This window comes from Tauraco erythrolophus, chromosome 18 (genome assembly GCF_009769465.1).
Source record: "Tauraco erythrolophus isolate bTauEry1 chromosome 18, bTauEry1.pri, whole genome shotgun sequence".
Classification (NCBI taxonomy): Eukaryota; Metazoa; Chordata; class Aves; order Musophagiformes; family Musophagidae; genus Tauraco; species Tauraco erythrolophus.
The window spans coordinates 3,892,695-3,917,290 of NC_141482.1; the positions used below are offsets into that span (position 1 = coordinate 3,892,695).

The window sequence follows — 24,596 nt, forward strand, 5'->3', positions numbered from 1 at the left end:
CATGCAAACTCCAAGCACATCATGAATTGCCAAGGGACACCAGCCACAGGAACAGAGCTCGAAGAATAGGAAAGGTCTGTGCACAGCTTACTGGGGATTTACCAGGTGCTATTCCTATGGAGGAAGGGGGGTTCCCACAAGAATCTCTCACTGCTGGGGAGATTTGTCACAAATCCCAAATTTGCCTGCCTGTGACCACAAAGGAGACCTTCCATAGCACCCAGGAGATATTAGATGGCTGCTCCCATCCCTAGGCGTGACTGACTGGCTGATTCAGGAGCAGGAAAGGCTTCCAAAGCCAGCGTACACATCAAGGAAAAGAGTGGGCGTTTGTCCTCTCATGAGGGCCAACACAGCCTACCTGTAATGCAAACAAAATGATCTTATCTCCCCGCAGCCCTGTCAGGGCACCAACACAGTCTCCATCAGTTAATTCCCAACTTCACAGTCACTTCTGTCCTCCCAGGTACCTACTTTTACAGACACACAAACTTCTGTTTTCAAGTTTTAGAGTTTTAAATGCTTTTAAAGAGTCTGAATCTCTAACACGCAGACTATCTGCCCTAGATTTTCATGTTTGATCCAACTTACAAGACACATTCGGTCTCATACAAACACGCAAACGCTGTGTCTGTAAGTTTGGCAAAGCCATTCCACCATGATTGTTTTCCTTTCTGTAAGATTTGATGACAGATCCGTCTCTCCCTTTATGGTTTACAGTATCCCAGTGAAGATGCTTAAAAAAAATAAGGCAGCTTCACTACACACTTCTGTGCAGTCAGGCCCTGATCCTGTGCACGTGTTGGTGCACACCACTTGGAGTGCTTGTTCCTGTTTACACAGCCATTTCCCAAACTTGAATCATTTCTGATTTATTTCATTATTGTTGAATTAGTGGCATTGGAGCAAAGACTTAAACCTCATCCTGACGTGCCCCACGGCACTGTGTCCAACTGTTCACAACGGGTATAGCGGTGCATTATCCCCTCCCACTCCAAGAGCTGCTGCTGCAGAACTGGGAGATCTGCAATGGGCCATAACCACGGTGGATCAGTCTGTGTCCAGCAAATCCTCCCATCCACCATGAGGGTCCTCAGGTCAGAACAGACAAGAGGAAAGTTAAAAGAAAATATTTTTAAGACAAGGGAGTCAAAGCATGTATTATTTGACAGGCTTATGTGGTGCAGCTTGTGTCTGACCTGCTGCAGACTGTGCCCACCTATGAAAGCTTCCATTTCCAGTCGTGCAGGAGCAGATGCCAGCAGCAATGCCCATCTTACCAGGGAACCCAAACTTACTTGTCTTTGCATTTCTGGAGGGCTTCATCTGCAACCTGCTTCAAGTTGATTAGCTTGTCCCCTCGGTAAAAGGCATCTGTAAAACAGTAAGGAAAACATTAGAGGAGCTTCACAGCCAAGGCAGCCTGGGACAGCTGGAAGCAACAAGCAGTTTCAGGAGGGCAGAGTAGAGCTCATGCACTGGAGTGAGGGCGAACAGCCAGGCAGCTGATGGGAAAGGTTTCCTAATACGCCCTTTTAGCCTAGAGAAACAGATGCCAAAAGAAATGGTGGAATTCCTTCCCTGGGAGAGATTCTAATTTGACTCGACAAGTCTCTTGGGAATATTCTGTGCGGAATAATCCAATATGACCAGAAAAAGTTTCATGGGTCTTTCCGTACCGTGGACCTATTAATAGAAACACTGGTTTTTGCACTATCGGAAGAAACAGTCGGAGAAACACAGCAGGCTTCCATGCAAACACTACCCCTCTCTTGATCCCTTGCTTTACAAGGCGACAGTTGCAACAGAAGTTTCCTTGAAATCAGGAAGGGAGGGAATTCTCATATTAGGACCGCCTCACTAAATGATACATCTTGCAAACATCTGGCTGATTTTGAAGAGGAACATGTAATGAGAAGTGTTTGGAAACAGGTTATTAGCAGCTGGTGACATCATGCTTTACAGGACAAAGTGGGCGGGCTGCTTAGATGCTTCACTGTACGTTCAAAGCAGAAAACAGTACTCAAGCACAGCTACAAGCAGCACATCCGCCTTGCAGCAACTCAGCTGAAGCCCCTTCCCCCTTCCAATTCCAAGTGCATTTGGCTTTTAAAATGAAGACCTTCCAGTCAGGCAGCAGTAAAGGCTCAGGGGCACAGAGGTGTGTTTTACCTGCTGTGATGATGAGAGAACAGCCGCAGTCGAGAATTCGCTCACAGAGAGAGTCTGCTGAGAAACCTGCAAACTGACAGAGATCACATAGCCAAGTCAATAAGGATGCAAAAAACCAAAAAACCAACCCCAAAAACCCAACAGCAGCTGTGCAGTTCACCCATGGTAAATGATACCACTAATGGAGGAAGCTAAAGGAGCTCATTTTACGTTAGTGCAGAAGACAACTAGGACACAGCAGCACCTTAATTTGGTTTCCATCCATCTCATGGTCAGCACCCATAGAATCATAGAATGGTTTGGGTTGGAAGGGACCTTAAAGATCATCTAGTTCCAATCCCCCTGACACAGGCAGGGACACCTTCCACCCATCTTTCCAGCTCCTTCTCCCTTACTCTCCCAAAAACAAGAGCTGCTCTCCCTGAACAGCTCAGCACTGAGAGCAACACACAGGACTTGTTCCTACCACAATGGAGTGCAGAGCTCCAACCCTGGCACAGCCGAGCATGGCTACAACCAGCTCCAGGATCATTGGCATGTAGATGGAAATTCGGTCTCCTTTTTTCACGCCTGTGGAGGGAAAACAAACATGGCGTTTGTCAAAATGAACACATCACGTGTCAAAAGAACAGGATATAGAAAGAAACTACTGATTTTAAATCAACATTTATATGCACACACTAAAGCTTCAGCTGGAGTTAGAGCTGAACCAGCCTTGGGTTTTGCCTTTCAAGCTCTACAGCTCTTACAAGATGACTACAATGAACACAGCCCTTGAAGGAGGCAGAAATGTAACCAGTGCCAACTGCTCGTTGGAAAACCCCAGAGCAGGAAGTTTTGACCACAGATTTCTTCCTTGTACAGCTGACATGACCAGCATTGACTAGTTTTCACAGACAGAGCAAGAGAAGAATCTCCAAAAGTACACTGCCGAGGGAATCTGCCTCCACCCTGCTTTACAATTGTGGAAGCAGAGAGAGAACTGAAGCGTTTTGCACAGAATTACTCAACAGACTGGCAACCACACAAAGAATGAACCCCAGCTCCAAAACCCTAGTATCAGGCCTTCCCAGTATCCAGCACTCCTATTGCTTCAGCTGTGTACCTTGGCTGCGGAGGACATTGGCGAACTGACAGACTTTGTGCAGCAACTCGCTGTACGTGATTTTCGCAGAATCCCCAGGCTCGTTCCCTTCCCTGGAAAAGCAAGGTAATATTTGTTACTGTATAAGCATCACAAGGTTAAGAGTGACGCTACAAATTCAGAGGCATTTACTGTTCTGGGCAACACATCCAGACTCACCTGCCCTTCCCAGTACAGAGTAACCAAACCCCAGAAATCCAGTCCTGGACTAAGGTTCTCCAACAGTAGGAAAATTTAGTCCAAAGTCCCCATCCCTGTGTCAGTCGCTACGCCTGAACGCGATTGAACGCGTGCAGTGGAAACACACGGTACTTTCAGAGGGGCAAGGAAAGCACAACAGAACCAGAGCTGAGAGCACACGCGCTCCAGAGCAAGCTGGGATTTATGGCATGGCACCCTTGCTCGCATGCACTCATGCCTGCAGATATGTCTGCATGAAACACTGGCCAACGTTGTCACACAGCAACACCCAGACCGCAAATATCTATCATCTGATGGACTGGGATGGGATGTCAAGGGCTGTCTTATTTTCCAAGGTCATATATAAATATCCCTGTGTATGTTTCTCCAGTGCCACCCTCGCTCTGCGTTTCTCTCTCTGTGGTCCTCCAGGAACTGTCTCTGGGCTCCTGCAGCCCAGGTGCCAGTTCAGCAGGACCTTGCCACCAGACACATTGATGGGAAGAAGAGCCAAGAGCTGCTCCCGGAGATGAAACAGGAATGTCACATCCCCAGGGAAATGGTTTGCTACCAAAGTAAAAACCAGCTAATTTTAACGTGACATAATGCCCCAGCCATGCAAACAGGGGGGTATTCCCAATGGATGAGGAGATCAATGAAGAATTCAGAATGACTTCACACTCAGCAAAGCGGCAATCTCTCACACCCAGGAAGGAGGGAGACACTTTCTTCGGTCTCTCCCCAAGGCAGCCAGAAAAAAACGTTAGTGATCCATCAAAGAACAGAGGTATCACTCTCAGCTGATGGTGCTCCTGGAAAAGTATCCCCTTGAGTGTGTGCAGCCAAATGAAAAACACCACCGGTGCTGGGGCGAAGCCAGGAAGCACCTCCAACGCCATGTCCTCCCTTAGGACTGCAGCCAGGCTCCGTCTAACTCGGGAAGAGAAACCTCACTTCTTTAACATCTCCAACAGTCCAGAGCCTACAAAAATATGTACTGAATTCTAGCTAAAACTAACCACTGCTCCCAATTCGCCCAGCAACACAAACAGAAGGAGGGCTGCTGTGATGCAGAAACACATAAAGAAACACACTCGTTTCTCACGTAATTCTTGCCATTCTGTGTCAGCACAACAGCAACCACATGCTCCGACAGCAGACACAGTCCTGCTGGAAACGGTGAAAGAGTTGGGAGAGCCCCACTGACACAAGCTCTGTGCCTCCTGCCCCGTGTAGGACAGGGGTTTCAGAACTGGTGGTTACACTTGGATCATCCCATTCAAAAGCTACTCATGGATCTGCCACCTACAAACTTGACTTATCCCTCTTGATATCTAGTTATACTCCTGGATTCCATGGTGCCCTCCAGCAATCAGATCCATCAATATCAGCACTGATGTGCACAGGTCAGTGTATGTTCCCGCCAGTGGCTCCTGTGTGGGAATCAAAGGGGACTCCCCGTTTGATCCTTTATGCAAGTTTGGCCCCTTGTAAGTACAAAGGGGAGAGAAATAAACAAGAATGCCAAGAGAAAGAAAAGCATGGGAATGAGAACCAGTGCCCGGGGCAGGTGGCTCAGCCCTGGCATCTGAGCAGCTTCCTCTGCTTTCCTCGTCATAACCAAGAGCATCACTTCAAGCTAAATGACACGTGAAGCCATTAGATGAGGTCTCAGCTAGTAAAGAGAAACCAGGAAATCAGAGAGTTTCCTTTTCGATTTTACTACTTGAGCGTCAAAGACCCAAGAGCTGATTTCGGTGCTGGACTGAGCAGCTGTAACTCAACAGGCTCACAGAAAGAGCATCTGCTCCTGTTGTGTCTGGCTGCGTGCTGAGTGCCTTCCCTCACCGTGCAGAGGTTTTCCTTGGTGCACCTACACCGCAGGTGTGGCAACACCTGGGCTGGCGCTCTGCAAACCTGCTTGGGTTCAGACCCGCAGCATCACTGCGTGTGCAGCTCTGCCCCTCGGCGAAGAGCTTTGCTAAAAAATACCTCTCAAAGACAATTATAACACTTCCAAACACAAGCTGGAGCATCCCAGCCCACTAATCCCTCACCTGAAGATCTCTGCACTGGGGTCTGCTGGGTGCTGCGGTCAGGCCCTGTGCAACCCAGCCCAGCATAAACCTGCAGAACAGGGCAGGGAGGAGGGACCTCCCTTTGCCCACACTCCACTGCAGCCCAGGATTTAATCACAACCTTTACTAAGAGAGAAACACGTTAGGAGGAAAGACTAGCACAGGCTGTCCCATCCTGAAGACTTCCCACGTAAGGCAGGTGGGCAGCCCACGGCCACGTGTGCTGCCTGGGGGCTCGGCTGGGCGCTGCTGGTGAAGTGCTGTTTCAGCTCGTGGCAGACTTAGCCAAGGACACCGCAGAAAGCACATTGGCTCCCGGTGCCATAAACTCCTTGGTGTAAAACCCGCCCAAGAAGGGAGAGGAAGGCTCTGCTTCGTGTGCAAAACGTGGGAGTCCTCCGACACAAACCCTGCAATCCCATGCTTCGGGAAGGCTCAGCTCCCTGCCTTGAGCCTTCACTGGCTGTACTTCTAATGCCCGGGGGAGATGACAGTCAGGTCACACCCAACTGCGGCTTCTGGGGTGAGCAGCCCAGAGTACCCCACTCCAGGCAGAGCTACGCTGCCTCCCGCACATGGTACCCGCCCGGGACAGGGACCTGCACTGCCATGAGCAACCCAGACAGCCCTGCTTTCCCTGCACATAAGAAGCACATCTCAAACAGGCCAGGTCCTCCTCCTTGCCAGGCTTCAGGAAGGAAATGCAGGCCAGGGAACGCACTCAGGCTTGTCCTCAAAGCCAGCGCGCACGGGGCACTTCAGGAGAAACACGGAGCAAAGTTAAAGTGAAGTTAAAACTTCTGCAAGGATTTTCAGAGGGCTTTCAAAGTCCTTTCCGTTCATGCGTGCGAGTGCGAAAGAGCTCCACTAGCATCAGCGGGGGAAACCTCAGGCTTCAGATGTTAAGATGATCTTGTACTTAATGGGAAATGAGTCATGTCCACGTTTCTACAGGACAAGACATCTCCTTTCACCGCATCTCCAGCAATGGCCTCCAAGCACTCTCTCAAGAGCGGGCGATGGCTTTAAGTCTCTCCACATCTGAAAATAGTTTGGAGTGCCCACAGCTACACTCAGCAGGCTACAGCAGCACTCAGAGATTGCTCCATCCTCTTCTCTGGAACAAAAGCCCAGAGAATTATGTGTTTTCAACGGGGCATTTATAAGAGAATGCCCACTCGCACGCTACCGAGCACTCTACATCAAAAGCAAGTCTGTAAATTCCCAGCAGCAAAGTTCTGCGAGCGGCATCCTCCCTTCGGCACCCGGCGGATAAAAGCAAGTCCTGAGCCGCTTACAAGGACTCGCTTGTCCAAAGTCGATTGAAAAAGAAATACAAATAAAATTTTAAAAGTCACGCTTCTGAAAACATTACTGCAGCGCTCACCTCCGTATCTACAGCGCACAGCCCAGGCCACGCAGAATCCAACATCCCCCAAATATATATTTTTTTAAGAATTGGTGATGAAAACAGTTGGCAGAGGTGCTGCTGCAATTGCTAGCATGATCTTTGATCTAACGGCAAGCCTTCCTCTGAAAGGAAAAACCAATTTTCAGCTCCCCACACTTTCCAGATACACCATTAGATGAAATACATGGTGAAATGCAGTTGGAGCCTGACGTTATTCCCATCTCCCTCGAACAGAGTCCTGCATTTAGCAGCTAGTAATCCAAAACGTTACAGCATCATCTGGGTCACAGCAGGAATGTATCTGAGTATCTCAGCACTTGGGAAGCCCATGTTTTACATACTGCATTTGCGTGCACACTCAGCTGGAGAAAGGCATTTTTTGGCCATATGGTCTCAGCTGAACCATCCATCAGCTACGTAAACACAAGTCCTTTAAAGTAAACACCCAGATGCACAACTGTGGACCTACCGAAGCAGGCTCTCTCCTAGAAACCGGCGCTCTGTTGAAAAAGTCAGGTTTCATGCAAAGATGACAGTTTTCTAGCTGTCTGCAGCCATTCATTGCCAGGACCAGATAGCCCAAGGGCATCAGGGACCACCACCACGGTGGTGTGCAGGACAGCGGTGCCAAGGTCTGCACAAAATAGGTCCCTGTCAACGTATTAGAGGAAGCACAGGCTCTGCAGAGCACTTGAACTGTTCCCTTCAGCCTGCAGTTAAAATAACGGGCTCTCCGTGATGCACACAAGCCCCACAGCACACGTCTTTGGTGGTGGCCCTACGAGCGTCTCAGCAAGAAATGACCACACCAAGAAGTCAACCTGGGCAGGGGAGGAAGAAAACTTCAGGTGGGAAACCTCAACGCTTGCCACGTCTGTGGCAAAACCACGCTTACAGGAGGCATGGAAGGACTGCCTCCTCCGCAGGGACTTTGACCTTGGAGATGCAGAGCCATAGACCTACTTCACCTGGTGCCCCTGTAGCTAAATCAAGGTTAAGCTGCCTTGTAAGAGCGATCCCACAGGCCAGCGAAAGATTTAGGGTTGCACGCACATTGTGCGTAGGGAAAGTGGTTTGTAAGAGCAGGCAAGCATTTCTTTAGAGCCACGTTAACTCCAGCATCGACCCAGCGGAGCAGCCAGGGATGCAGAGCAGCAGTGCGGGAGAGGGAAGCTGCGGCCAGATGTGCTTGTGGACATTTGCACCAAAGCAGGTTAAGAAGTTACTGTGCTCTGCAAAGCACTGGGGCTGACTACAGCACTTTTCGAAGCACTGGTCTGCTCCAACTACTCATGGCATAACCAGGCGAGCCCGACACTGCCCACCTGAGCAAGCTGTGCCCATCTCAGCTGTAGGATAACAAGGAGTAGGGAGGGGTAGAAACTTCTGAACCTGCTGCAGCTTGGTGGCCCAGGGGATGCACACTTCCCAAATGGGCCAAGTGAAGCTGCCCTGAAAACGAATCAGCAACACTGTTTGGTTTCTCTCTTTCATCAGATTGCCAAGTAACAACTATTTGCATAACCTGTTAGAGTTACAGGGGAATACGGCTGCCCTGTGCAACACTGGCTCAACATTTGCATGGAGCACTGGGAAGCACAGGTTGCATCAGTGGGAATTAGGTTTTTAAGGTAATTGCCAATGATAACTGTGGTTTGCCAGGGTTATAAACACCACTAAGAGAAGCTGGTGTACAGGTGAAAATGACGAAATGAAGCTGAGCAAGTGAAGTGTTACGGGTTTTCAAGATCCGTCAGACCATCTCAAGATCCACAGGCAGTCAGAAACGGAAAAATCTCAGACCAAAGCAAACTAGGGCACAAAGCCAAAGCCTATCTGACCCCTGTAAACGCTCCCACTGAGGACCAAAGGGGCTGATGATCATTTAAGTTTCTCCTCTAAGCTTCTGTGACCACATTACTCTCAAATAAAAGCCTTGACCCAAACTTACCAAGCACAGCTCGGGTGTGGGACACCTGGAAAGCCAGTTTTCAGAGCAAACTACCTCAAAGCCACCAGGTTTCATTCCCTGACCGGCAGAAAGGTGAGAGCAGCCCACAGAGCAGTTTGCCTTAATGAGAGAAAAAGGCTCTGCATTTGAGCCAGTGGAAAGTACCCTTAGGAAAACACAGATTCTCAGTTTGAAAAGGTGGTGGGAGAGGGAAAGAACCCTTTCCCAGATGATGCAACGTCACAGGGAGAATTTGCACAGTGGGGAACCGTGGAAAGCCTCCAGGAGAGCAGAGACGAGGACTGTGGGAACATCTGCCCCAAAGCATCTCTACTGCCATACAAACTAACACACGCTCAGAGCCCAAAAACACTCCTACGTGTGGGACCAAGCTGGTGCATAAGAGGCATGGGATGGAGACAGCAAGTTCACCAGCTCCTGCAGCCTGTCCCCAGAGCACACTATGAGAAGGAAAGACCTTTCCTACAACGCAGGCTCCCGTGTGGTGGCACGTCCTCACGTGCAAGGTCGCTGGGGGCAGCCAAGCGGGCTCCCAGCTTCCTGATCCAGCCCGCGTCCAGAATTAGAGCAGCCGAAATGCCAGGCAGAGCGTGGCCAGGCCGAGCTCCTGCCGCCTGGGGAACGGGCTCACGTGCGTGCCGCATGGGCAGCCAGAGCCCCGCGCCTCTCCGACGCCTGCGCCAGCACTCGCGGGCTGCGTGCTCAGCTACTGCAGCCTTCAGCTGCTCACAAACCTCCCGCTGCCATGTGGCCTTGGATGTTCTCAGGGCACGCAGGAAAACTGCGGCCTGAAGAAGGGGCTGTCTGGAGACAGCTTGGTAGTTTGGGAACAAGAGCCAAAAACTGGAAAAAATAGGATTTCTCTCCCTCCATCCCCCAGCCTTGCTTATCCCATCTGACACAGGAACAGCACTCGAGTAGAGACAGCCCTTTAAAATCTGTCCTTGAGAAAACCGATTATGTTGAAACGTGAAGTTTGGAGAAACCAGCTGTGCAAGATAATCAGAAAAAGACACCGTTCCATGGGGAAAAAACGCTTGTATTTGCATGGGTTGTTCAAAATGGAAATGTTCCCAGAGAGCCTGCCCAACGCAGAAGGGTGTCCAGCAGAGTCTGCACCACTGACTCCAGGAGGGAGCCAAGGGGGGCTGAAACAGGTTTGCAAAAACCTTCGTGAGGACACTTAATAATAACGGGACAGACTGCCCAGCCCTGCCCATGCTTCCCATCACCCCTCTCCCACCACAGTAAGGCACGGCAGCAAATACCCAAAGGGGTTCTCAGAAGGCTGAAAGTTTTTTTGGGTAAAAGGTTTACCAGAAAGCTCAGCCTCTGCAGCTCCTGCAGTCATGCTCGAATCCTGTTGCATCATGACAAGGATCAAGAAAGAAGTTGTGTAACGATGGAGCGTAGCCTGAGAGGGGCTGAAGAAAAGGTTTTCCCGGTATATTCAGAAATATTTGGCAGCACTGACAGTACTGTTGAGTAAATCTGGCAGCAGAAATCCAAGGGAAAAGAAAAATATTATCAATTTAACAGCATCCCCTTATAAAACCAGTCCGTTAACTGAGCCCTGCATTAAAACCACCCCATGATTTTCCCCTCCAGTATCCCCCCCCACATAGAGAGAGCCTAACGAAGCTCCACTGTCAAATCCATCTCTAAGCCAAACCATCTAAACTAAAGGTTGATCATGCACCTGGGATGAACGAGCTCCTGTTGCTGTAAAGAAACCCAAACCAGGCTGGCAAACAGCACTGTGCTGTGCCGAAGCAGGAGCCCTGGGCTCTGCAGAGCACGCTGCACTGTGTCCAGTCCCCAGCGCCCGACCGACTCAAACACAGGCATTACCGTGCCTGTATTTTACAAAACAGCTAAAATGGAGTGTATTTCTAAAGGGACACCGGGCCACCATCTGCTCTACGATCAGGGAATCAGTCTCCTAATCACTTTTAAAAATAGCTGTATGGAAACACAGCCTACAAAGAAAACACCCAACGCCCTGCACGGCTGCTAGTGTCCCATAGGAAAAACCACACCAATCTTTCTGTCCTTCCTTCTCATTAAACACATTCTCAGCTACTCCTTCCCCATTTGCAGCCTTTCAGAACCTGAACAAGTACCAGAGGCATCTAAAGTCATAATATTTCTCTTGTGCAGCCCAACTGCTCACTTCACCATACCCCGAGGAATGCCTACAGCACAGAGCCCAGCTGGAGGTGGGCACCACTCCAAAAATCACTCCTTTATTTACTGACCCTCCAGAATTCCCTCCAGTTTTCCCATTCACCTGCCAGACTATGCCCTAAATCTACTTTCTCAGGACTGTGGGATGCTCAGACATCTCTAAAGGAGTCAACAGCTCCCAGCTTACACTGCTGCTGGTGCATCGGCCCACATAAGCCAGCGAATAAAGTCAATGCGATGGGGTTTGCACGGCCTGCGTTCACCCCTGAGAGCCAGAACACTCCAGGGTAACAGTTTTAGAGAGGACAGGATCGACATCAGTCACTAAGTCCCTCTTCAAGGGAAATCGACTATTATTTTGCGACATTTGGCAAAATAAGGCAGTTTACAAGTAATACAGACCACATGTAGATGGCATTCAGCAGCCATTCTGCGCTGACGAGCATCTGCTCAGCAGCAAAGGGAATTCTGCTCCTCTGTGGCTTCACATTTTTCCTACTCACTTGACATTGCATAACCATCAAGTCAAGAGGATGTGCATTAACTCTAATTATGCTCTTGCTTTCTTAAGTATTTTACAACACAGGAGAACAGCTAATGAAGAAAAATGATCGCTTTTTACCTATTTTATTTAGAGGAAAGCTTAAGATTTTTAAACAAAAAAAAAAATCAAAGTTTTTTTAAACAAAATGATTATGTAGTGTTGCAAGGGAGCTCACAGGCAAGACTTCCGCAGTAGGTCACCGAGTTTGGCTGACCTCAGCCAGCACTTCTAACCCTCTGAGCCAAATCCACAGAACGGTGTAGAAGAACGAGAGGAAACATTTAAGATGTTTACCATAAGTAATATTTTCAGAGGAGCACAGACTATTTTTACCAGTCCAATGGGAGGAGAGCTTATTTCCAGCACAATACAGCTGATTCCTTGTTTAAACAATTTGCAGTCAGGCCATGAAACATGTCCTGGATGAAGATTCTGTAAGAGTTAACAAGCTGCCTGCAGCTGGGAAATACCTCATTTTGGGAAATATGGCATCTCCGGATGGAGCATACTGCCAAAGACCTTTCAAGACCTTCTAGAAACACTGAAAGCCAGGCAAGCCGATTTCAATGGTGCATCAAACAATATCCATCAAGGCCATGCTAGGAAATTAAACTTTTAATCAGATTTTTGGTGAACATTTCAATTTAATGCCTCACAGACCTCTACAGGCGATGGCCAGATGTCACCTGTTGGACAGCCAACTTATTCTATACAAGAAACATCAGTTAGAAGATGGTCAACAGCAACAGGAATGCAAAATGTACTTCAATATCACGTAGCCAGGTGTGAAAAACCAACCAGGAAGGCCACTGATTTCCTTGAGGGATTCCCGTAAAGGAAGGAGGTGGCATCTGCAAAAATGACGGGCTTTGAACTTACGGAGAACTGCCAGGGCTCACGATTTCCTATCACGCCACGTGTCGACATTTACAACCGCTGATGTGCAGAAGCGCAAACAGAGAACTGAAACCCTGCTCTGGCGCAGGGCTGGGCACGGGAGGAAAGGGGGAGCTCATTGTGCTGGTGGGAGTCAAGAGGTCTTGTCAAAGCACTGGCAACCAGTACTACCAGCCTAACAGCTCTGGGTGCAGAAAACCCATCAGGCACAACTACCCACAGGAAAAATGCCATGCTTGCAAGAAGCACCCACTCACACCTCTTTTGACAAAGCCTGATGACTTTGTCCCCTATAAACGCCACTACTCGGGTCAAGTCTCATCCATGTCGAGCCTGAGTCTTTGTCCACTTCTGCTCCATTCACACCAGGGTGCCAGGGGCAAACACACCAGCCATTCACATAGCTAAAATAAAATAATCAGGTTTTCTAGTCCGATGAGCAAACTGAAGGCTCTGATCTTCCATGTCCTGAATCTGTACAGGAGTTCACCATCCTCTCTGTTCATGAACTTCATTTATCCACCCCCAGTTTCAACTCTCCTGCCAATACTCACGATATGCCAACATTGCATAACCGTGGTGCCCCTCCCAGCAGTAAGCAAACTGTTCTTCAACCATATCAGTGTGCCTGTAACATTCACCAGCACTACAAGTTTCATAGACGTGAGAAAATCCGGGAGCTATTGTCTGTGCACGCACACCCCTCGCTACTCACTCCCCGTGGTACTGATTGTGCAACCACACACCCAGAACCATGCGGAAAGGCGGCTTTGGACAGGGTATAAACCAACGTTTTAAGACAGGAGCGTAAGAAGCAATTCATGAAAAACTATAAAATCCCTTGGGCTGAATCAGAGCCAGATGTTCAGTCAAAGAAAAGAGCAGCACGAAGAAAAAAATACTAAATAAGAAGATAAAAGCTGCCACGGGTCTCATTTGCATGGCAGTATTGCACTTCAGCACTGGGATGTTCACGGCAGCTCAGCCAAGAGCCTCTTAGACTAAAACAAAATACCATGCTGGGATGGAAACAGAGTCCAGTGTTTTGTCTCCAGAAGCAGCAGCAGGAGATGCTGTTTATGGAGCACACGTCAGCCTGGCCACCACCAGCAGCTCAATTTCAACACTGCTCCTAGGGGGACCTGCTGCTGGTCCTGAAAAGCGACCATTAAAAGCAAGGAAGCAAAGGGTAATGCTAAAATAGCTCCATAGAAAGACCTTTCTTCCATTCACTGTTAAATTACTTTCTTCAACAACCTTTCGTGGGAAACCTCACAAAGGTGGTCTGAAAACAGTCATATCCCCATACTCAGTGCCACCTGCCTCGCACTCCGGCAGGTCTGCCAGCAGGACTTCCCAGCAGCTCCATCACCTTTCCCAGCAGACTGCACCAGCCCACGCACACAGTGACCCAATTCCACTGTGCCGCAGGGATGCAAGTTGGATTTACCGGTTCCCAGGACCCCCCTCTAGACAGAGAGAGGCTGGCAACCTCCCAGTCCTTGGCACGGCAACCCTTTGCAATAACACACAGCATACCCTGGCCAGCAGCTCTCCAATTTCACATTCAAGTTCCTGCAGTCCTCTGGGGCACATGCCATCTAATCCTGGGCACTTATTCACATCCAACTCGTTTATCTAGTCAAATGCTTCCTGGATATTCCCTTATATTTATATAGATGATGCTCTATCCCTGCCAGTAGCAGCTACCAAGGGTTTTTCGGAGCAAAAGACTGGGAGCAAACAGCTCTAACGCAACCCAAATGAAAGCTGCTCCCCTGATTCAAGGCTGCTGCCGGTGTGTTCCCAAGAGGAATGCTTACACAACCCCTCTTCTTACTGCTCAGCCATGGAGCAACCACACAAGTGCTGCCCAAGTGCCTTCTTTCTTTACAGACTTGACTTAACAGAGGAGAAAAGTCTCATTCTGCCTACAGGAGCAGGATTACAGGTTATCTGAGCTCAGTAAAAGCTACTTCTACTGAAAATCTTCAATAATGCTGAACGCCCTCCCACAGAGGCACAAGTCCAGCAGTGCTTCTGAATGAGCAAAACCACAGGAGGCCACAGGCACCACGTCACCAAGTGGTCACCAACCTTTAATACCTGTCCCCTTCCTTTGTTGCACTGCAGAGCAGAACAGCACAAGGCTAACAGCACAAGGCTGACAGCACTTGCTGGCTCCCTGCTCCTGTCCTGCATCCTATGATGGAAAAGGCTCTGCAGAGCAGGAAGGGGGCTTAAGATCTCCAAAACATCAAACCAACCGTCCTTCCTGCATCTCCCAATAAACCAGCACGTGTACCTGACAGAGATGAGTCAAGCTCTGCTTCCAAAGAAGGAAGGGAAATTGTTCTTCCCTTTCTCGGAAGGGAAAACCCATCTCGAGTGACTCCATGCCTGCCAGCTGCCTGAGTAACCTGGTGCTGAAACCCTGACTCACAGCATCCGGGAAGGCACACCCCACAGGACAGTTCCTGCCTGAAGAAGGTACTTTGCTGCTCTCACATATTTAGTTCATCCCTTTGGCACAACCGCTCACCTGGTAACTACCTCGGAGATTTCACTAGTAAGCCAGTGAGGAAGGATGGAAGAGGAGGAAGGATGCAGCACACAAGTACAAGCCATTGACAGAAACACTCGGGACAGAAGAACCTCGAGACATGACAGGAGAAAACTGGTGGAGGCCAGGTCTCAGCACACAAATATAGCCATTGGAAACAAGCTTCAGACCTTGATCCCTGTTTTCCAGCCCCTCTGGCCAAACCAAGAATCTCCAAACCCTTAAGCAGGCATCACCATGCTGCCCAGGGGTCTCAGCTGCGACCAAACCCACACTAGGACAATTGGAGTGATTACATGAAATGGGTTCCTTTTGAGTCCAGCACAGCCTTGCTCTAAATAGCCCACAGCTGAAGATGGAGACCTCATCCACCATGGAGAAAAGCCAGGGAGCTTCACCCAGGACAAGCTATTAGTCTCTCTTATCCCAGTTTGCACTTACATACGAGCATCCAAACTCAGTGGCTGTTGGCACTACTGTCACAGCACTAACCACGCTGGTTGGTGCCTGTCCCAGAACTGGAAGAAGAATTGTACCAAAGAAATCAGGAAAACACGTGACTTGGATGTGTCCAAGCTACAACAGCTACTCCTTGTTTTAATACCAGGTTTCTCTTAATGCTCCCACCATTTCCCCTCTTGCACTACCCACACAGCACAGAGTCGGAGAGGGCCCCACAAAGCAGAGGTGTTCTCCTGTGGAGGTACGAGGAACACTGCTCTAAAGCATTCAGGCAGATGCAGCCAGTTTTGTAAACCCCCTCCTAGGCTGGAAGATTTCACAAAACCCACCAGAAGACAGCTACACTTTCTGTGATGGAAAGCTACAACTATCATTGCCCTTGAAGGAGGGTACAAGATCTAAAGCTTAATAAAATACAAGTACATTCAATGTATTTTATTACCTACTTAAGGTACACCTAATCTGCCTAATTTCCAGAAGCAGAACACTGTACTGTCCAGCAATGCTTCCAAAATGGTTAATATCTGCCAAGACCACCAATCTATCACTCCACCCTCTGCATACACAAAGGGGAGATGCCATAGATTGCTGAGGATGCACCCCAGAAAGCCTCCCTGATTTTCAGGGCTGAGTGGGGCCACCCCTTTTCCCATGGAGAAACCCTGTCAGGGAAAGGAGCTGTGCTGAGCCTAAGTAGTGCTGCAAGTATAAACCAAACACATGGTAACTTTTCCGTAAGGCTTCTTGCTGTTGTGGAGCTTACTCAGATTCCCCTGTGGAAGCAGTCCCTCCACAGTAGTAACAAGGGAGCAGGAGCATTGGGTATGGCTGTTTGGTAGCACCTGCAACACAGCTTTGACTGCTCTCAGCAGCCCGCAGGCACACATCTGCAAAGGTGTAGCAGTAAAAGCAACCTTCCCAGTGGTGAATTTTTGTACTTTAAACAAACTGTGTCATTTAAGGATGTGCTTGCACTACCAGAAAAGTGTTGAAAGAGGCTGCATCACTGGTAGTACGCCAAGTCATCCAGGAAGTTACCAAAGACATGAAGAGTCAGTTTGGCACAGACACTCAAAAGTCCCAAAGCCGGTGGGAGGAGCAGAGCTGAGGGCATCACACAGAAGCTGGCTACAATTAAGCACTTCTGAAAGTCTGGATGTTAACAGCCAGCATCCTCAGTCACAGCACCTGTGCACGTGACAGTAGTGGAAGACTGATACCTGCAATGGTATCTAAGGAGAAAACCAAAGCAGTGCTGTATCTGGAGTATGGAGACCAAGCGCTTCGTTCTTAGCAGTTTAAGGCACGATTATTTCTGCAAACAGGAGACGTCCAGGCCTTTACAGCAGAAATGCAACTGAAACACAGCTTCATCTGGCTCTATTTTTGACTCTGGAATGGCAAATCCCAGATTGAAGCTCTCCATGGTGAGGAATAGCCACCAGATCAAGGTGCACTGCGAGCCCGCAGGGGCCCCAGGAATCAGCAGGTATGGTCTTGTCCCGTTTGACCTCAGCAGCACGTTTAGACTGAATCAGTGTTTGATGATCTGTATCCTCTCTGGAAGGCTGCTGTCCAAAAACTACTTCCAATTTCCTAATAAAAACCTCCAGAAGCGTTCTGGACCTTTGGACCTTTTTTTTTTTGCAGTTCTGTGTTTCTTGGATTTTGAGGTTTTTTTGAACATGCTCTACAGTTGTTGTTTCTTTCCTTACAGAAAGATTTATTGGAAGAAATCTCACAGCTACAAGCCCTTAAATACTTTATTTAAAAAAAAAAAAAAAACACCACACAAACCAAAACCCAAACCCATCTTCTCCATTTTATCTTTGCATGTCATATTTGTTCTAGGCCCAGAATGAGAACCGTGAGCAGTTATTCTTTTGTTCAAAGTTTGTTTTGTTAAAGCTCCAGTAAGCTCCAGCAGCCTTTACTATCTTTGTTTCTCCTTTCTAGAGGTGTTATTTCATACGTAAGCATAAGAAAGCAGAAAACTGATACACTCTCCCAAAGATGGCAGAACCCAGCAGCATCCCACTAAGCCCAGACATCCAGGCTACAGGGAGGCCAAAAACAGTGTGCAAAGCTCTACCTCCTGCCCCCGCCCCCTGGTCCCACCAGGCACCACCAGTACTACACATGGGGTGACTGGTTTGAGAAACAAAGGCAAGAACTTAGTGCTTCAGCTACATACAGGTTACATAGAGAACGGGCTTCATCCAGGTACCTTCACACCTCGAGGTCTAGAGAGAGTTTTGTAATAGGTGATGTTCTTTTTGAATTCCCACCCGGTTATATTCTTACCTCCACAAGCTGCCCAGGCTGATGTTTATGGGAGATGATTAACAGGCACATCTGCACAGAACTAAGGGTTTGTCCATGACAGCAGGTATGCCCACAGCACAGTGAAGGAGTACCGTGCTCCTGCTCTAATTAACACCACCCACCACAGACGAAGTCCTCAGCACTGCTTCAAGTCCCCTGCAAGTGCCCTCAGCGTCCCAGCTAGTTTGTCCAGTGCATTTTGCCTGGAAGGCCCACAAAAGCCAGCATAGGCATCTACCTGCACAGTAAGCACAGCGTAACTAACTCCAGCCTTTCCACACCATTATGAAAGAGATTTCGCTTTTGAGAGCGGCACTCTCAGAAACATTTCCTGGAGCTTCTGTTCCTTTTTAGGCCACATCAGCAATACCAGAGAAAGAGGAATCAAAAGCAGCAGAAACAGAAATACTTGTAACGTTCACAAGCAGCAAGCGATATCGTAGATTTTCCCTGTTCCCTACCAACTCAGGATGGCCGTTTTGAACTACATAGTCCTAAGAGCACCAAGAAGACGATACCACAACAGTAAACGTCACCTACGTACAAATTCTGCAGCATGAAGCAATCCCATGCACTGCCCTTTGTGCTGCAAGAGCAATTCCATGTGGTTTGGGATTAGACCGTCTGAGTGGAGCCAATTTGGACAGTCCTACACTGATGGTAGAACAGGAACCTTCAGAGTCACTTGGCCGTAACAGATCCAGACGAACCACTCGCTCTTTCCATGTAAAACTTGAGACAGCCACAGCCAGCAGTACACAACAGCTCTGAGTTTTGTCAGTCCACATCTCTCCTCAGAGACGCTCAGCAGTGCCCTGAAACATTATTTGCTTTTTCCCTAATTTCTCGTCTCTGAAAGCAGAGACTATGATCTTGTATCTTTTTCAAAGCTCTCAAAGCCGGGCAGTCACCAACACCTTGGCATAAGCTCAGCACCTTTTCCCACCTAACAGGCTACAGACTTCCTTAGAAGAAAGCAAGTGACCAAGGTATTTAAAAAAAAAAAAAAAAAAATCAAGTTTTTCCCAGGAATCCTCTTAGGCTTTCAGAGGCTCTCATTTCTTTTTTCCATTTGTTCATACAACGTGACAAGTCTCAAGTGTTTTAGGAAAGCGGGCTCATTCAATAGTGTCAAATGCAGAACGTGAAAAGACAAGACAACAGCAATTACATTTTGGTACTGAAGAAAAGCATGTGTCCAGAGAGGCATGTGCATGCTCCCAGAAGAGTAATTTTACCAGTAGCAACCCTTAGCCACGCTTCCTCAAGACCTCAGTGCCATCAGTCCGCAAGTCAGTACTGCATGCCTCTTCCATTCCTGCCCACCGACATTCCCAGCTGACAGCTCCACACACCCCCGTGCCAGGTCACTCATGGCAGAACCACTCTGGGAGAGTTTATCCCAAAACAGTCAGGGAAAACCATCTGCTAAGGAGGAAGAGAGACCTTATTTTTCAGGTCTGTGAACACCACAACTGACAGACATCCATCAGTTTAATATGCACTCCAAGTTTTGCTCAGCATCACAAATACCAACAGAGGCTGCCAGAAGAACCAACAAAAAATCTTCACCAAGATCAAATGAATGCCCAGCTTTCACCCAAAGATTTATCTGCAAGAAGAACAATGCACCCACTCCCTCCACAGACCCCAGCACAGCTGGCCTGCCAAATGGCTTTGTTTGCTGTGGAACCTTTACCTGAGAGTTGACAAAGGAGCTTTCATTCAGAAGCTGCAGTCATTTTACATCTGAGTGAGTGAATGTATTTAACTAGCAGGAAGTGAGTACTTTCCACCATTTTACCTGTGCCTTGTCAATATGACTATTCGCTAGGCAGTATGTGTAATTCTTTTACTAAAACAGTAGCCCTGTGGATACAAACTCTAATACGAACCCAATTTTACAGTCGCAGCCAGAACACCACTGGTATAAACAGGGTAGCCCCTAGTTACCTTTATGGTAGGTGACTGGGGGGACCCTTCAGCTGCACGAAATCACTTAGAGCAGCACAGCTGCTCATCATTAGGGCATCTGGCATTTTTATTGCCATGACAGTGAGAATTCTCCAGCTGCCCTGCTGAAGGGACTCACCATAACCCAACATCTCATTGCATCCTAACAAGCTGTACATTTTGGTTTGCTTCTGTACTGCCACAGAGAGTTGTACCCATGCAACATAAATACATGCTAGTTGGAGGGAAACTGCAGAACACATGGGTGAGCAAGGCACTGTTATCACTCTGGGGACACAGCTGTGGTGCCAGCTGAGCTAGTTCTGCAGGGGAGCATTAGTTCTGGATCTTGGACATCACTGGTGAAACCTGTTTTGCATCAATATGAAAACTTCCAAGTTTCACATGGCTTGTAACACTAGCAACTGGTAAAAAAAAAAATACAAACATACTCCAATAGGGATGGAAGTTAACTTTTTTTCCCAAAGGTAACATAGAGAAGCCAGCCTTTCTGAAGGCATCACAGTGTTACACACATTCAAGCACAAGTAATAAGGAAAAGCTCAGGTTTTAGGAGAACCTTTCTGCCACAGGAGTGGAAACTTGCCAGACTCACAACACATGAAAACAGGAGATCTGGGTTTTGTAAGCTTTTTGCTGTTGGACAATAGCTGTTCCTCATCCCATGTCTCTACGTACATCTACCTACTTCACAGAGAAATTGTGGCACCTGTCTCAAAACCATTTGACCACTCTCAGCTTTTAGCAGGTACAACCACAAAGGCAAAGCTGGAAACCAAAAGGTCCTCACTCCTGCACTGGGTCACTTCAGTGCATCCCAGGATGGGCAAACAAGTTCCATTGCACAGCTCTCCTCAAACACACAGAAAGCAAACACCTGCTCTACCTATGTAAAGATTAAAGCCTCAGGTTTTACCATGTTTTAATTAACCTCAGTAGAAATCAACGCTGACTGTACACTTCAGCATAATATTTACACGCTTTCTACACTATAATAAAACCAGAAATTTACCAGTAAAAAGCAATTTTGTCCGCAAGCTTCTTCTCATGGACATTTCTGTCCAGCAGGTTGTAGCAGATGTTGGTGGTCGCCCCTTTCATCCACTCGATGAAGATCTTCCCCTTCGTCACGTCGAAGTTGTATTTCAGAAAGGGTCCCGTGTGCTGACTCTTCCAGTAAAACTCTTTAGCAACATCACCCCAAAACTCTGTGAAGGCAACACCCAGAGCTCACGACCCAGGAACAGGCACGGAGAAGGAAGTCAACGCTGTATGGAAGGAGCGGGGCGGCCCCGCGCCCCGGCACCCCGCGCCCGGGGCTGTCACCACCGCACAGCGGCCCCGAGGCCCCGCAGCCCGCCCGGCACCCCCTGCCCGCTCCCCTCCCGCCCCGCGAGCAGCACCCGGAGGGACCGGCGGCGCCTTAGGGGAACCGCTCCCCCGCCGGCCTCCGCCGCGGCCCTGCCCCGGGGGCAGCGGGCAGGGAAGCGGCTCCCGCCGGCGGCGCTCACCGTGCGGCTCCTCCACGGAGCGCTGGTAGAGGCGCTCGTAGTGAGGCAGCGAGGGAACATGCGCCGCCGGCAGCAGCTCGGGCCGCGGCCGGTACAGCCGGGCCTGCTCCTCGGGCAGCACCATGGCGGGACGCCGGCGGCTCTGGGCGGGCGGCCGCCCGCCGAGCTCGCTTCACAGCGGCGCGGAGCCGGGGGCGGGGACGGGGCGGTGGCGGCGGCGGCCCGCCCTCACGGCGGCGGGGGGGAGCGCCGGAGCCGGCCCGCCTTCCTGCCCGCCGGCCGGGAGCGGGGCCCGCCGAGCTCGGCAGGCTGACGGGGGGCCAGGGCAGGCGCTGTGCCCCTGGCAGCCATGTCACCGTCAGCCACGACCCGCCCTCAGCCGTGGCTCGTCCACCCGCCGTGTCTCCCCTGTCAGCCGGGGCCCCCCCGCCAGTGGTCTCCCCCTGTCAGCCATGTCCCTTTATCAGCCATGCCCCCCTGCTGAGTGCTGTCTCCCTCTGTCAGCCATGTCCCTTGTCAGCCGTGTCCTCTCCATCAGTGGTGTCCGCTTGCCACGCCATGGACCCCCATCACCAGCCACGCTCCCCCACGCCAGCAGCATTCCCGCATCAACAGTGCCGCCCCATTATCTGCGTCTCCCTCAGTGTCCCCCAGGGAGCCATGTTCCCCCAGGGCCACCCCACCGCTGTGCCAAGCGCAGGGGAACAGCCCGGGGCACTCATGAGATCCTCCTTCCCAGCCCCACAACGGGCCCAGGGGCCGTGGCCACGCTCGGTGCCCAGCCGCTGCAGCAAACAGCCTTCATTTTGGTGCCAGACATCCTGCTGCCCTGCGGCTGCCCGGCCGGGTGAGCAGCGAGCCACGGCACTTCACTGAGCACCCTTCCCTCCCTCAACCTTACTGATCTTTCATAGTTAGCGAGAAATTAAACAGTTTTCTTCACCAAGAGGGAAGGCAAATGCTGGAACAGGGGCCCAGAGTGGCAGCAGGTCTCTTCCCTTGGAGATAGTCACGACTCAGCTGGACCAGCACCCGGGCAACCAGCCCCGTTGGAGCAGGAGGTTGGACCGGGGGTCTCCCACGGGACCAATGTGATCCCGGGAGTCTCTGGTCTTCGAGGCAGAAGCTGCCTACGTTGGTGCCTCCCACAGCAGGCCCGTTCTCAGCTCAATCTTTAACATTTCCTACGTTCTTATCTTTTATCAGGTGGGCTGCTGAAACCTTGAACGTCTCTGGGGAATATCCCCCCTTTGATCCAAGCTCTGCTGTGCCCAGGGAGCTGCTCCCTGTGGAGCCACAGGCAGTTTTTCTGGTGGTTTGGGCTGGGGCCAAGGAGCATGCACCAGGTTAAAGTCCATGATCTTGGCACAGTATTCCTCAGGCTGAAGAGCGGTGGCCTGGTGTCAGTGAGCAGGTACAGCCTACTTTGAGATCCTTGGTGTTTTCCATGGTTTAACGCGCTCCCTAGGAGCATTGCCTTGCTATACTCTGCAGGAGACGCAAACCTGTTGCCTGGTGAACATCATCAGCCACTCCATGCCATGTTGCCATCAGCAGAGAGGCTGGAAACAGTTCTTCTACAGACAAAAGTGGCTGGTGCTGGTGTATATTTTCTATTAAGGATGCTTCCTAGTTTTGAAGGGCACATCTCTGCTGCAGCTCCCTGTTCTGGTGTTAGTCTGCTGGCTGCCCACACCGCTTGAGGTCAAAGTTTCTTCTGTGACATTGGCAGAACATAGCTGGTTTCCTCCAAGATGTAACCCAGGAGTAGTTCAGGTGATCCCTCCCTTCACGGGCTGTATCCTGCAGGCAGCAGCACTCCAGAGATGCTCTCTACACCTCTCCAACATGACCTCGGCAGGCTTTACACCTCAAATATGTCGGCCGCTCTCATACCTCACTGTAGCACACATAACAAAGCTTCTGTAGCCACATGCTATGAAATCACTGTCCTAGGAACCTGCAGCGTGGCCCCATATTATTCATTTCATTGTTACTAACCAAAAGAACGCAGGAGGGAATAGTTAGATCTTAGGGTGCAGGGTAAAACTACTGCTGGTAAACCACATGGATGTAGGCAAAGTCTCCAAAACAAGTCCACATCCATTCGGACACCCAATTTTAGCACATTCCCTGTTGGAGTTTCAGCCTGGGACCACCAGGCTCTGACCTCAGGCTCGCTCTGTGGGCAGACGCAGTATGGATACAGCCAAACCTTGCAAGGTGTTTCCCTCCTCTGATTTCCCTATTCCAAAAAGATGTTTTTGAAGAAAAAGTCAATTTGGCCCTGCAGCCTGGGCTCTCTGGCTAGTTTTGAGGATTCCCAGGAGCTATGGGAGTTGCATTCCTCCAGCACTCTCTTTGGAGGCGTAGCCCAGGCACAGCCCCATGATTTTTGGGGTACACATGGCACACTGTTTAACAACCCCAGCTGGAAAGTGCACTGATCCTCCCCTGCAAAGGGGAACAAACACAGCACTTCTGAAATCCTTCAGAAGCCACCTCACGCTGAACGTTTTCTATTACGAGTTGCCAACCCTTATTTTTAGCAGCCTCCGTCTTGAGGATTTCGCATTTACCAGCAGGGCTTAGCAAACCTTTTGTTCCCCCGCATGCTAGGCAGGGGCCTGTAGTTCACCCTGCTGCTGGGAAAGTGCTTCGTCGCTCTCCCTGTCACGGGACGGGTGCCTCAGCACCAGAGAAGAGGTGGTTTGCAGATCTGGGAGGCACCCTCTGGTTTCCTTCTCATTGGCTTTTTGCTTTCAGGGATTTGTCCAGCTGAAATTCTCCACCAGGCTCAGTGACAGCATGATTTCTCTCCAGCAACTGTTGCCTGCTGTGGGCAGGACGTACAGAGCCATGAGGCCGGGGAAGCACCATGTCCCAGCATTGCCCAGTTTGGGCTGCCAGGGCTGGGGGATTTTGTTGTTGTCCACAGCTGTCCACAGTTGTGGCCCAGGAAGCTGTCTGATGGGGAGTGGTTGCATCATCTCTGACAACACACATTCAAAGAGGAAAACTTGGAATAGCCTCCGGGATGCATTTTCCCATGCTCTCTCCTGTTGCAGGACTCTGATAACCCTCAGTGCCCGTGTGCAGGGCTGCGAACCGCACAGTTGGTGACCGACCCTGCTCATGGCACAAATATGGCCTTTCTCAAACTTTCATTACAGTGG

The 24,596-nt window shown here is 49.8% G+C and overlaps 1 protein-coding gene across 2 annotated transcripts in view; it reads right to left on the reverse strand.

The window, feature by feature from the left end:
• ACSS2 (acyl-CoA synthetase short chain family member 2) overlaps window positions 1-21,544 on the reverse strand; it is a 33,016-nt gene extending 11,472 nt beyond the window's left edge. The window contains exons 1-6 of one of the 2 annotated variants that reach the window (XM_086622627.1): window positions 21,421-21,544; window positions 20,922-21,117; window positions 3,278-3,369; window positions 2,639-2,742; window positions 2,173-2,245; window positions 1,299-1,374 (exon numbers count right to left, since the gene is read on the reverse strand). In XM_086622627.1, coding sequence (XP_086478753.1) covers window positions 1,299-1,374; window positions 2,173-2,245; window positions 2,639-2,742; window positions 3,278-3,369; window positions 20,922-21,117; window positions 21,421-21,544 — 665 coding nt within the window. Of the gene's footprint in view, window positions 1-1,298; window positions 1,375-2,172; window positions 2,246-2,638; window positions 2,743-3,277; window positions 3,370-20,921; window positions 21,118-21,420 lie in introns of those variants that run through there. The other variant, XM_086622628.1, reaches the window with a different exon arrangement.
• Between the last annotated feature and the right edge of the window lie 3,052 nt (window positions 21,545-24,596).